The following is a 13,770-nucleotide window of genomic DNA, read 5'->3' on the forward strand; positions in this document are numbered from 1 at the left end:
CTAGATCAAAACAATATTGGCGCACCCCACTTTTTCCGCAAATCTCAATAGGCTTAAGATATTTTCTGTAAATAATATTTATTTGAAAATTGGCCTAATAGTGAGTTTCATGCTCGCCATGTGAGGACCACTGTAAAATTTGGAGGTGGAAGTGTCCTAGTTTGGGGTGTGGTCATGGAATGGTCAGGCATCCTGAGCCCCCAAAATACATACCTACAATAACCAATGTTATTTAAACAGTTTATTATTATTTCATATCTAATCTTAAATATTAAATAAAAGAGCAATACATACATCGAGAAATATTTTCAACACGTAACAATACTAAATTCACTAGTTTTCGTGGTCTGCTTGATCAAGCCTAAAAACCTTAATTAATTGAAAGATATTGATTGGTCAAGCAGACAAAAACTAGTGAATTTAATAAGTTAAAATAAGTATACCTTCACCAAAGCTCTCCGTGGCCATTTCATTTGTCGCCGAGAATCAAATTGATTACACGACATTTGAACAATTGCAAAAAGGAGGGAAAATTCAAAAGGTGGGGTTGAGATGGGAAGTTAGTGTCCGAGTGGATTGAAGTCACGATAGCTCAAGTGGTAGAGTAGCAGCGTATCTAGCCGAAGGTCATGGGTTCGAATCTCGCTCGTGACACTGGCGTTTTTATCTCAACTAAAAACCTTAATTAACCAAACAATACTTTAAAAAAATGGATTTTACATCTGCCTGTTGAGTAATGTTAATGTTTTGCAAATAAAATGTAAAAAAAATTTAAAATAATTATATATTTAATAATAAATTATACATACAAATAAAATAAAATACTTACAAACTACAGTCATTAGCGTTGGGGTGATTTGAAACCATAGCGGCTCTGCCTTCCTAGATAGACAAATCAACCGTTTAATTATACTATTTTAATGTAAATAATTACAGAATATAACAAATGGACCACACCAGAGCGATAATGTACACATCTTTAGGTCATAAGCGATATACGATAATTACCTTGTAAGATTCCAACACTCAGGCCTAAAAAAAACATGAAGGAATGACAAAATTAGTTCACACCTGTACAATAGCAACAGTGTTGTGTGATATTGCAAAGGGTGAACATGGCAAATTCAAAGAGTGAGGACATTGGCTATATGATTAACTGACTAGCTCATATCTTATCGCTATGGTATGAACTTCACTTACCTTAGGATTAAAATGTTTCTTCGATCAATATATTACCACTCAGATGTGAACCGGGCTAATATTGCAAGGTACATGGATTAACCTAAACACCAAAAATTATCAAATGATATTGTGAATATAGTAAACCCGCAACCGTAAAAACAAACAACTGTTTTGGGAATGAGAACATTTCTCGATTCAACCAGTTCAAAAGTTAAGACAATCAACAAAGTAAGACTGTGATTACATTTTCCAAGGACAATTTTGTTTCTGTACTTGTCATCCTTTGTTTTTAAAAAAAGAGCATTTATTAATTTAAGCCAAATATTATTTTTTAAGTTTTTCTAAAAATCCTGGTCCACCTTTTCATCTGACCCCGCCATTGTCTATATTTCCAAGTTACTTGCTTGTAACTAATCATAAATTTGAAATAAAAGATACCTATATCTAGAATTTTTCAACACAAAAAAAAGGATTTTACATCTACTAGGCTAGTTGGTATTCGCAAAATTCAGGGTCACTGATATCCGATCCTGCCCCAGGCCTATCATTGTTGAGTTCCTTTTTAATTTTCGTTGAGGTCATCAGTGCCATTGGGCATCAGAAAAAGTCCAGAGATGACAGTGTGAATCAAACCATGACGTCAGGATCTACTAACCAAGAGTCTGACACCGTAACCACTACCACGAGCCAACTCTGCGCTATTACTGCTGTTTGTGACAGGTCCTCCATCGACCCTCGCATTGGTTCTCTTGATGGAAAGATGCTACAACTAGAGCGTCTCTGCAAAATGTGGTTACGTCTTGGTACCCGGACGCTGGTCTGGAGGGTAACAAAAAAGGCAGCTACATCCAGACAACCACCACAATCTAGCCCTCTGATGCTAAAAATGCAATAAAAACCATGATTTAAAAAATATGGCAGCATCTATAGGCTGGATCGGCACAAAACAAATGCAATGTTGTTGAAACTTATTAATAATTCAACTCATGGAGAAGTAAATGTTTATTTTGAATAAAATCAGTTCATTTCAATTAGTAAAATCAAATTATTACACGTCTTTATAAAATTGTTTATTATGATGTAAAATATCAGTTAGTTACAGCCTTGGAAGATATGAAAATGTCATAGTTGATCAGGACACTAAGAAGTGAAAACTCAACTCCTAAAAAATAATAAACACATTTTAACAATATCAATCATATACAAAATGATTTTAACTGATAACCCAATTATTCAAAGTTTTAATATATATTTACCAAAGTGCACAAAATGTGCAACACTTCTTATTATTATTGTTGTATAAGTCAGCATCCCAGAAATTGACATGATTATTAGAATCAATACTTTCAAAATTATTATGTACAAAGTGCTAAAATTCATAACAATCCATGGTCTAATAAGGATTTTTTTCTCCTTGAAAAATTAAATTGTTGCATATATAAATTGAAATTATTGTAAAAACAGAATTGCTTACTCTTGCAATTCCAACTGATGACACAATTGCTAAAATAATATTAAATATGCCAATTACTAAGTTCATTTGAACATACTCTGAAACTGAAAAAAAATTACATTTAATTTAAAAAAAGATTATTGTAATAAACTTATCCATAATTAATCCTGAATACCAGAAAGTGGATAGATATTTCCCTCCAGGTAGTATTTCCCATCATTTCGTTTAAACGTACGATCGCCGACTATACCAGAATTCAAAATCAGCACCATTTGCCAACACTTGCGATATGAGTAATAATTAATGCCAATAAATCCCTATTGTCGATTGTTTACTTACGATGTCGACGAAATTAATGATCCCCGAGGTGGATCTCAATGACATTCCAAAGAAAGAATCGAACTTTGGAAAGCAACATTTGAAAGTGTCAACAATTTGTACGTGCATACCTTATAAATAATCGCGACTGAAATAAAATCACACAATACGCAACTCTCATAGATTATAGTTTTTAATATGAACATGAGATTTTTCAAACATTGATGGTAGATGCATTACTGTTAAATTTGAAAATTCAAACATCTGATCTAATACAATAGTGAGAAGGAATTTACAAAAAAAGTCTTTTAAAACGTTTCTTGTACCTAAAATGTTTTATTAAAAAATTATTATAAAATATTTAATTTTATTCTTCAAAAAATTAAATCATTATTTCTTAATACATACCACTACATAGATTATGATAATATTTGAATATTTTTGACAATGGTATCAGGACTGTAAGCAGTGCAAGGCACTTTATTTTTCCGCTTTACCTTTTTTAAACGGAACAATTCATGAAGATTGAAACCTAGGCAAGAATGTCCACCAAAATGATAAAAATGCCACCAATTACAAAATGATAAAACAGAAGTGGTATAAGAATCCCTGCTAGCATTGTTGAGCAATTAAGCGCCATCGATCAATTTTAGTTTAATTAAATGTTCAAAGGAAAGTTTGGTTAAGGTTTTAATAGTTTTTCATTCAATAACGACCTTGTACATGGACAGTTAGCAACGCACTATATTCTACATGACAAAACAAGATCTTGAACTTATAGGACCAACTGCTTAGGTTTTCAAAATGGCTCAGCAAGGATGTGAGAAGGGTGAGGACAAACAAAAAATACTGCGATTTTTGTTAATTTACTCTGGGCCAACTGTCCACTGTCTCGTCACATTGGTTCATTCTAAATGAGCAATGGTAATTTTTGTTATAAATTTCTATTTTTATGGTCTGAGCTTGACTATGGTGATTAAAATGCGGAATCTTGTCGTAGATAGACGTATGACAAAATTAACAATGATTCCTTTTTATAATTTCTTCTGATTATACCGACACAGCTGAAAAGAAATTTTTGTGTTGTCTACCTCAGAGTACTATCTGGGTCCATTTCAGCAGAATGAGCAAGCTATTTAATTTTTAAAAATAAATAAATAAATAAAACTAAAATATAAAAAAATAAAAACTGCCACTATCCTCAAAACGAGGTCACAAGTGGTCTAGATACCATGTTCACCTTCTACATTTCTTGTTTTCTTCACACAGTCCTTGTCACGTTTCTTCATAAAACCTTTCAACCTGTGATTTATCCACTATTTCATACAGATAATGTCTCGGTTTTATCCATAATTATATAGATAATCCTAATTCAAAACTTGATCATTCGAATTTCTTGATAGAACAAACTCCTCAGGAGGCCAATCTGGTAAATCGAAAAAAATTCTATATATTCGGATACACTTGGTAATACATGTTTTCGTAACAGGGGGAGAGAGCACATTCCATAAATCAACTTTCCACCTCCCATTTATAATTTAAATTTTTTCTTCGTAATGTTCCTCTAAATTTCAACATACTGTTTGCTTTCTTTTAGCATAGTTTCTTCCAGTTTTCTCTAGTTTGTTATGTTCAACGGTCAGTGTTTTATCACTGTATTCTCATTGGGTCACTTCAGAAAATCATTTACACACAGGAAGACAGGCCACACTGAAACAAAAACTCTTAATGAATTTTTTTAAATATTGCAAACTATGTTCAATTTTACAGTTGATTATTTTCACTTTTTCATTAGTTTTTACATTTTGTATATGTAAAATGTAAGAACTTTTAAAAATGCATATCAACTCTTAATAATTTTAATCCCTTCCTCTTGGTAATTTGAATAATTTTTGTGGTTCCTCATGTTTCGAATTATCAAAAGTAGACAGCATTTATCTCTTGGCTTGTTATAATAAAATCAGACAGATAGAGGAATTATGATTGACATTCTTGGTTCATTATTATTACGAGTATATTCTTGCTTGAATTTCATAATCCGTCATCCTTTAGATGAAATTTTTACTTATTTTCTGCTGGATATCTGTCAAAGCTGAAAACATTGATTATTATTATTTATTTCCATTTACAGTTTATGATACAAAAAATATATGAAAAAAAGGTAGAAATAAATCCATCCCTATAAAAAATTGTATTTTTATTATCCACATACTAGAAAAAAAAAGAAAAATATATATGAAGACAAAAAAGAAAACACAGCAATAGGCTAGTTATTTTCTTACTTTTGTACATAGATTACCTTAATGGTACATATAAAATAAGATTTTTTTTTCTTTTGTTAAAGCTGGACATTAAAATAGTCTAATTCGTCACAATTGCATTCCTCGGGGGTTTAAGTGGATATGAAATGCCATAAATAATATTTCTTTTTAAATTAAAAAACAAAAGCTGATTCCAACAAAACTGAAACATTATTAATTTTTACAAATAGCATTCTGATTAATCAGAAAATTTGAATTCATACAATATTTGAACACACTGGAATAATTAAAATTAAAAATGAAACTCGCACAATTAAGCATTCCAGAAAGTTGAAATATTATCCAGATATAATTTATACATTAAGTGTACTGTATGCTTTTTATCAGACTATCTCCACTCGCTTTTGTTTAAAAAAATTTAAGGCCTGACAGTTAAGGTGTTTTTAAATAAAGGTATAAAAGTCCAGTAATATTTAAAACGTAATTTTTAGCGATTGAAAGCTAATAAGATTGTTTTCATTTGTGACCTCCATTTTGAGGGTTTATATTGTGATGAAACAAGTTATAACACACTAAATTTGGGAAATATGCCAGATTGAATAAATTATATGTCCATGAAAAATGGGTTTAGTCTTCGTCATTGGAGGCTGAGGAAAGATTGTTATCTTCTTTGTTCTTGTTTTCCTCACCACCATGATCTGTGCTGTCATCGTCCGAAGAACCTGCGTCACTGTCAGACGAAGAACTGTCATCGTCTGATGACGATTCCGAGGATGATGAGGATGAAGAACTGGAGTCAGAGCCTGACGAGGAGTCGGAGCTACTGCTAGAACTCGAACCACCACTGCTGCTCGAACTGTCAGACGCTGAAGACGGTCTGTCGTTTGGAGCCGACTTTGTCGCGGTGTCAATGTTCCTGAAAGAAATTTTCCCCACCTTAAACTTGAAACTCCTGATAAATCTTTTTGAAAATGAGCTCAAGAAGGGCTTAATTCGCATTTTCAGCTTCAGGGCTATTTTCTGTAAATCGATCAATAAATCAGCTGAAAACATTTGTTGTTTTCTTTGTTTTCTACTTACTGTGAAACTGTTTTTTCTTTCTCCTCCATGAATTTAACCCTTTTCATTAATAGCGATGACCTCGAAGATCTATGAAGGAATTTACGCTTTCCAGTACATTCAAATGTCCAGTGTCCTGTCTCTAAACATTTCTGGCATTTCGCCGGCTGAGATGTTTGAGATTTCCCACTGAAATTGACACAATTCATTTATTAAGATTTATTCGGGAAGATAAAAAAATGGCAAGATATCTCAAAGATATGTCATTCACCTTTCAAGAACTTATAAAAGACTAAATAGAAATCACACAAACCCAGCCTAGAAAAGGGCAAAATGTCGAAACACTTCTGACAGGACAAAACAGCTAGAATATGCAGACCAAAATGATCGATAACAACCAAGCTAGAGACTAAAAATATGTTTAATGAGTCTACGCCTGATGTACCTATCCATTCATAGTCCAAATTGCGTACATATGATATAGTGGTCAACCTTCATGAAGATTATGTTCTGCAGTATGTGATATATAAGGATGGAAGTCAAACAAAATAAGGGATTGGTTTCCCTTTTGAAGTGCATCAGGAATCAATTCTTGTAGAATGCAAGAAATTTAAACTGGGTTTATACTGCAGTACAAAATCAGGCTGAACTGTTTGCGATCCTTCAGGCAATAATATGGCTCTGACTGAAACATATTTCATCAGGGCAAAACTCAACAGAAATTAAGACGGATAGCAGAATATAAATCGATACAATCACATCATGCTGGAAAGTAACAAATGAGTGGACGAAGACGCACTTAGGGACCACCGATGCCGATGGCATACGGACTGACGAAGGAGGCAGCTGCAGATGAAAATGCACTCAAGTGCTACAGCGCTGCTTGAAGATCTTATTTGAAGAAGAAAATGAAAGAGATAACAGAGAAGAAATGAGAAAGGAGCACGAGCATTATGGACAAAAAAATGACAATAAATTACAGGAAGAAGCTAGACAATTTAAAGATGGACTGCAGATAAACAGGACAAGAACTAGCTATTACTTGAACAAATTTCATATTATTGAAAATTCAAATTGTTCATGCAACCAACTTACTGACCACGCATATAAACATTTAATATATCACTGTCCAGTGCTCAAACCTTATCGACATGACTTAAACACTGCATCAACAGGGCAAGAATGGCCAGTATCAAGGCATATATTAATTAAGAGAAATATTATTACCTTTTAAACAAAATCTATTCAAAATTCCAATTGAAGTATTTAATTAACAGAAAAAACTTATTTCATTTTCACAGTTTTATGTGTTATTTAATTAGTCATTATATTTATTATTGATTATTTGGAGATCGTGAGATGCGGTCTGGTGTGACGTAGGTTTTAGACAAATTTTTTTTAACGTGCCAACATTTTGATCTTTATTGAGATCCTAAACATTGGAACTCCCTTCCCTCTCTCTATTCATCACGCTGTCCTTTTCCTCCTTTAATTCCCACCTGTATCACCTCCTCTCTCTCCAAATAGAGACCTTATGTTAATATTTTATATTTTTGTTTAATATTCTTGTTATTTTTCCTTATGGCTTGCCTAAATTGTATACATTATGCCAATATTTATATTTCGTTCTATTTTTACTTTCATAAAAGGAACTTCCTTTATTTATTTCATGTATATTGTTCTTAGGGGACACCAGACCCAGAATAAAGTTATTTTTCTTTTTCTTCTACTCAGTCTCCTGGTGACTTAGCACGGTAATATTCCTCTAATACCGACACTGTCATACTCAGTCAAATGCCAGACTGGAAAAAGCGTAAGACTAAGAATAATATAAAATGAAACCAACGAGGGAAAAATATAAACTAAAAACAATATTTAGGTGTAGCAGAATGGAAGGGCATGCTACTTTTCGTGCAAATGGAATTGATCAGTACAAAAGTAAACTAAGGAAGTAAACAAAGCATTATTTAATGTTTATTTTGACTACGTTGACTACGATGGATCTCAATTATGTGTAACTAATGTAGAATTTTTTCATTTTTTAAAGAAAATAAAGTGAGTGGTGTTTAATTTGTCCATCAGTGTAGATAAGCCAAAAAGACTGTTTATGACTTTCAACACGTGCTAGACTAAACCATTTTAGTAAATAAAATAAACGAAATTTTTGTGCATAGTTGTTTATAGTAAGTCCGGCTTTTTTTTTAGTTTTTTTTATATACTGCATTTATGTATGATCAGATTATGTCTGAAAACTCTATGGACTTTGTGGATCTTGTCAACCGATTTTGACTTCATCTCTTTGCTGCAAAAGAGCTGAAGTCAAATTCTACAGTATTCTGCGGCTGGTAATTTTTGTCGGTTGGCCTTCACTTTGAATGTTTTATTTTGATTGCAGAACCTTTAAAAAAAAGGCTTAAAACCTTTAAAATGAGTGCGATTATGGTCAAAATCGTTTTACCGACTCTGGGTTCTCACAAATATCACAAAAACAGACTCAACCGTTAAAAAAAAAATACTGAAAATAAATTCTTACTTATTTTTTTGTCCGGGCGAAGGTGTCCATAATGTCATCTTACCGAGGTCTCCTTTCCGGCCAACATTAAAAGAACTCGACAGATTTTATACTGATGAGGCCGGGTAGAAAAGTCTTTGGCCGTAAAATGTTGGAAAAACGTCCGAATCGGTCTATTTGTTTACAGTTTATACCCGGACTAACCTCGAACTCGGCTTGAAGCGGGCCGAGGTGCGGATCTTTGAAAAACTAGCGGCCAACGCCTCGCTGTGGGAGAACAAGCCTTAAATTAAAAAAAAAAAAAATATTTTAAAAAAATTTAACAACTTCCTTTTGTATCAATTTCATAAATAAAATCCTCTTTTTTATGAGAACAAAGTAGACAGCAAAAGTTTCGACTTAACCGTAAGGCTGTTATATAGAAGTTGCAAAGTTTTTTAACTTTTGTTTTCTATTCCTTAAACCGAATGCTATTCAAGTGATAATTTACAAAAAATCAATTTAAAAAGCTTTTTTTATTATTTTTACGAAGGTTCGCAACAGCAGAAGTCATATCAACCATCTGTGGTGCCGGTGTTTTTGAAAAAAAGAAGAGGACATTGAAGCAAAAAAAAGCTTTTTAATTAATTAACATCAGGGCCTGAATGAGAACTGTCTTCTTTGTTTATTATTTTACAAAAATTAAGTTTCTTAACATTAAATAATTAATATCATATCATGAACATTATAAAAACTATAAAATATATATGTAGGAAGAAATGAAAACATACAGAAATGAAAATATAACAAACATATAGTAAAAATCATTAAAAAATAATCTAGTTCTTGAAACTATGCAATTAAATAGATAAGAATTGTTCAAACGCTTAAATTAATGAATATGTTTCTAAAGTACAGATTTGACATTTTGTAAAATTTGAGTAATTTTAGTTTTGATTAAAAATATGTGAGGTTGAAGCTGATTTATTACTTGGAGGGCTGTGGAATAGAAAAATAATAGGCATAATTTCTTTATAGAATTGAACATTAAATAGACAATTATTTCTAGTATTGATACTAGGAAAACAGAAAGATATACTAGAGAGAAGATCAGGACCACCTATTATTCTAGTTAAAATATCATAAATCTTATGCAGAGAAAGGTTGCTCGAAGTGTCCCACAAAATAGAGGCATGTCATCCCTGGGTTCCATACATAGAGCCTGTAGGCATGCCGTCGGGTTTAAGAATGGTTCTCAAGCACAGCAGTCTGTTTCTGTGTTCCCTGTTCAATTTTTTAGAGAATGGGGTATTATACTTTATATAGTTACATTCTAGGTGGCTCACTCATTAAGGACAAGGGAAGCAGTGCTGGAATACATATACCTAAGTTAGGGATCAGCATCTCCTCTCCTCTTGGTAATAACATCTCGGTCTTTCAAGCAGAGGTCTGGGCCATCAATTTTGCTGCAGAACACTCATGGATAACAAGATTAAGGGAAAAGATATTTAAATTTTTTCCGACAGTCAGGCCAGTCTTAAATCTTTACAAAAAGAGTTATCAACATCTAGGCTGGTAGAGGAAACCGTTGAAGTCATTAATAGGATTACTACCAGGTACGAGAATAGGGTAACCCTCATATGGATACCTGCTCATAAGGGGCACTATGGCAATGAGGAGGCGGACAGCCTGGCCAAAGAAGGATCAAATACTGCGTTTGTCGGGCCACAACCGGTATTACCCCACTCTTTAAGCACAGCGAAAGAGAGTATAAGTTGCTGGGGCTTGAAACAATTCCTTAAAGAATGGAATATGTCCCCCGGATGCAGGCAATCGAAGGAGTTTCTGAAGGAAATCAAACCTAAAGAAGCGAAATGGTTACTCTCTAACTCTAGGAGGGGAATAAGGAGGCTGATAGGTATCCTAACGGGCCATTGCCCCTTGAGAAGACACCTCTTCATATGGGTACTCTACCAGACCCCTTCTGCCGCTTCTGCAAAACAAAAGAAGAAACAGCTCGACACTACCTTGCAGAATGCGATAGGTATGCTAGGGAAAGATTTGATACTTTCGAAGGAGAGGACATAACCAAAACACAGGATAAAATGGTCCACAATCTTGGGGTTTGTGAATAGGTCCAAAAGGTTTATGCAGGACTCGTGAGCTGACCAGGTCCCGGACCTTTTAGGGAAGGGGTACGGGCCTACCCAGGCTTTTAACCCCTCGGGTCCTGGTCGCCCGCCCTGCGTAATATATATATTCTAGGTGTTTCATCGTTATGTGTTTTGTTTGAATGCATGTATTTATAAGTGTGAGTGATGAAGGGTTATGGTGAAATAATAGCATCACCATCGCCCCTCACCCAGTAGTGTGCTTAGGGTCGATGGCGGAATATTTATAAAAATGAAAGGAATTTTTTGCTTAAATCAATGTATCTCAAAAATTGATGTCGTATTTTTTTCAATTGTATTAATATGCATGGAATAACGAGAAAACCAAATGGGAGTACAAAATTCAAGATGAGGCCTTACTAGAGAGACATATAAGTGTTTTAATGATTGCATGTTGTAAAATTTTTGAGTTTTTCTCATTATAAAGCCCTATAATTTATAAAATTTTGTAATGATATAATCAGTATGATCTTTAAATGACAGCATTGAGTTGAATATAACTTCCAAGCCACAAATTGAATGAACCGTTGCTAGTTGTGTTTTTTTCTAAAGAGTATTGGTATGATACCTTTTTTTTGAAGACCTAGTAAATGCAATTACCTTACACCTGTCAATGTTCAGATTCAATAAATTATTACAACACCACGAATGAAACTTTTATCAATTTTCTCGGAGCACCATTGCATCATCTAAGGTATTAATTTTATGTTAATTCGTACATGTATTTAGCAGTCATTATTGACCATATTAATTATTTTAATTCATTATACTTTTAATCTAAAGTCTTGTTTGAGATGAAAAGAGTTGGTGTCTGAGTGAATTGAAATCACAAAGCTCAAGATGTTAGAGCAGCGGCGTATTGAGCCCTAGGTCATGGGTTCGAATCCCATTTGTAACACTAGCTTTTCCATCTCAACCAAGACCTGACATTGATAGAATAATTAATTTAATAGAAGATTTTTAGATCATCGGCCAGGTATAAAATATTTACCTCTGAAAACATATCAACAACATCATTAAAGAATATGAAGAATAGCAGTGGACCCAAGTGAAAATATTGTAAACTGTTACATTTTATAGTTTGAACAGTTTTTTACACAATTATAATTAATTTAAATTATAAAGTTTTGTTTTATTGGTAATTAAAATACTTTTGTGACGTTTAAAAAGCTTGGAGGTTTTATAAGTGTTATAGGTTGACGTTCATAGTTTCATAACTTTCACTAATGTTCGGTGCTTTAATGTGTCAAAACATTAGATAGCTGTGATTTTATGTTTAGTTGAATTATTATTTTTATAAACCGGTATTTTGTTGTGAAATAATGGGTAGGAAGGAAGGACTGGAATCTGTCTTGGGAGAGTTGGACATTTTGAGTTTCAGGATGTTGCAGCTTATGAAAGATTATATAGACGTCAAGCTGACCCTCGAAGAGCTGATCAAGACTGGTAGCCTCCACCTGGCCAAATCGCGGTATATAATGGGCAACCGGAGTGTGTCCGTGTTGCAGCTTCCGACGGAGGAGTGTCAGCTTAATGCTCTGGTCAGGGTAGTCGAGAAGGACCAGGACGTCGACGGGCTCTCTCTTGAGCTCAACAAGCTCGACCTCAAGGGTAAAGACGAGAAGGGTACGAAGCAGCGGAAGAAAGCGGACGAGACGTCAGACGACGAGACTGAGTTGGACGTCAAAGTGCAAGACCCGATCAAATGGTTCGGAGTGCTCACCCCGCAGAACCTGAGACAGGCGCAGTCTTCCTTCGCGAAGGCGCTCGAATACTCAGTTCAGTGCGCTAATCTACAGCTTGAAATGAAGCAAGTTCAAATGAAATATAAAGAATTGATCGAAGAGAAAAATAAACTGATGAAAGTTGAACAAACCTAAATTGAACATTTAGTGTGATTTATATATGTATATATTTTAGATAATAAATTAATATTTATATTTTATAGTTTCACTGTTTTGAAATAAAAAGATCTTTTTAATCCCTTCATCTATTTACTACAATAAATACATAGGTATTATATGCCAATTTTGATTAAATATGTTTAACTTTATTAAGGGCATGTTCAGCATAAGTACAAATACAACAGGAGAACGAAGCAGCATAAGAAGACAAATGAGCCATCTGAAAAGAGACAGTTAACGTTAAAAGGAGCCATCCTCTTTACATCCTTGTCTACTTAATTAATAATTCAATAGAAGAATCGGCTGTATCTTCTTCCTGGTAATATCTGCAAAGGCTAGTTTTTTGTAGTACTGTCATTCTAGCCCTAATAGCATAATAGGTTTAGTAGTTCTACGATGGCCCTGTTTTGAAAACCTCTGTCCTGGAATAGATTCCCGTTGAATCTAGCACTTACTTTTAACATTGTATGATTTGATCATTTCCCCATTTTTTCCTTGGTCCGCTACTTGACCAAAGGTTTTATTTCATGTAGTTTGTTGGTGATGGTGATCCAGTGGTTATGCCATTCTTTCCAGTATTGGTTGTTAAGATCGCAATAATAATAATATAGATGCTTTACCCAAGAAACCTAAATCCTCACTTGCTAGTGACGACTGCCTTATTAGTATTCTTTCATTACTATCTAAAGCATTAAGATTTTATTTAAACAAATGTACTTATTTATTGATTCCCAAGCCCTTATATCCCCTTTTCAATCTTGCGTCCAAAAATTTCATCTGGTGTACCACAAGGCTCTATTATTGGGCCTTTATTCTTTTCCATGTTCCTAAGGGATCTTCCATTAGTTTTTAATTTTAAAGAATACATTATTGTCAATATTGTTTTTAATTTTTATTATTATCATTGCAATTATTGTTTTACTATTATAAA

The 13,770-nt window shown here is 33.6% G+C and overlaps 3 protein-coding genes across 5 annotated transcripts; 1 reads left to right on the plus strand and 2 right to left on the minus strand.

The window, feature by feature from the left end:
• Positions 1–2,239: 2,239 nt before the first annotated feature.
• LOC106666313 lies at positions 2,240–3,262 on the minus strand. 3 transcript variants are annotated; one of them, XR_002910130.1, is made up of 5 exons: positions 2,975–3,262; positions 2,811–2,879; positions 2,657–2,739; positions 2,439–2,595; positions 2,240–2,344 (listed from the first exon to the last, which is right to left on the minus strand). XR_002910130.1 is itself a non-coding variant. In XM_024226212.1 (5 exons), the coding sequence occupies exons 1-5, from the start codon at positions 3,080–3,082 to the stop codon at positions 2,271–2,273; spliced, it is 474 nt and encodes a 157-aa protein (XP_024081980.1). In that variant the 5' UTR covers positions 3,083–3,262; the 3' UTR covers positions 2,240–2,270. The 3 variants fall into 3 exon arrangements, 2 of the variants coding, with proteins under 2 accessions (XP_024081980.1, XP_014248884.1); XM_024226212.1 differs by having other exon boundaries at positions 2,657–2,685; positions 2,811–2,916; XM_014393398.2 differs by having other exon boundaries at positions 2,811–2,916.
• Positions 3,263–5,327: 2,065 nt separating this feature from the next.
• LOC106666416 (zinc finger CCHC domain-containing protein 10-like) lies at positions 5,328–9,027 on the minus strand. Its single transcript, XM_014393606.2, has 3 exons — positions 8,807–9,027; positions 6,295–6,462; positions 5,328–6,130 (listed from the first exon to the last, which is right to left on the minus strand). The coding sequence occupies exons 1-3, from the start codon at positions 8,842–8,844 to the stop codon at positions 5,842–5,844; spliced, it is 495 nt and encodes a 164-aa protein (XP_014249092.1). The 5' UTR covers positions 8,845–9,027; the 3' UTR covers positions 5,328–5,841.
• A 3,088-nt stretch (positions 9,028–12,115) lies between these two features.
• On the plus strand, positions 12,116–12,888 carry LOC106666306 (coiled-coil domain-containing protein 115-like). Its single transcript, XM_014393391.2, has one exon. The coding sequence runs from the start codon at positions 12,258–12,260 to the stop codon at positions 12,813–12,815; it is 558 nt and encodes a 185-aa protein (XP_014248877.1). The 5' UTR covers positions 12,116–12,257; the 3' UTR covers positions 12,816–12,888.
• Positions 12,889–13,770: the final 882 nt, after the last annotated feature.

The sequence above is a fragment of the Cimex lectularius genome, unplaced genomic scaffold (genome assembly GCF_000648675.2).
Source record: "Cimex lectularius strain Harlan isolate CLEC.00 unplaced genomic scaffold, Clec_2.1 scaffold124, whole genome shotgun sequence".
NCBI classification, from domain to species: domain Eukaryota; kingdom Metazoa; phylum Arthropoda; class Insecta; order Hemiptera; family Cimicidae; genus Cimex; species Cimex lectularius.

What these genes read in the sequence shown, in the direction of transcription:
- LOC106666313 (XM_014393398.2), bottom strand. Translation starts at nt 3,082, where the DNA reads ATGCACGTACAAATTGTTGACACTTTCAAATGTTGCTTTCCAAAGTTC. An exon ending in TCATTAATTTCGTCGACATC is followed by an intron (nt 2,917 to 2,974) that starts GTAAGTAAACAA and finishes TCATATCGCAAG; the next exon opens with TGTTGGCAAATGGTGCTGAT. An exon ending in CATCAGTTGGAATTGCAAGA is followed by an intron (nt 2,596 to 2,656) that starts GTAAGCAATTCT and finishes TAATTTTTCAAG; the next exon opens with GAGAAAAAAATCCTTATTAG.
- LOC106666416 (XM_014393606.2), bottom strand. Translation starts at nt 8,844, where the DNA reads ATGACATTATGGACACCTTCGCCCGGACAAAAAAATAA. An exon ending in TCGCCCGGACAAAAAAATAA is followed by an intron (nt 6,463 to 8,806) that starts GTAAGAATTTAT and finishes TGTCAATTTCAG; the next exon opens with TGGGAAATCTCAAACATCTC. An exon ending in AAAGAAAAAACAGTTTCACA is followed by an intron (nt 6,131 to 6,294) that starts GTAAGTAGAAAA and finishes AATTTCTTTCAG; the next exon opens with GAACATTGACACCGCGACAA.
- LOC106666306 (XM_014393391.2), top strand. Translation starts at nt 12,258, where the DNA reads ATGGGTAGGAAGGAAGGACTGGAATCTGTCTTGGGAGAGTTGGACATT.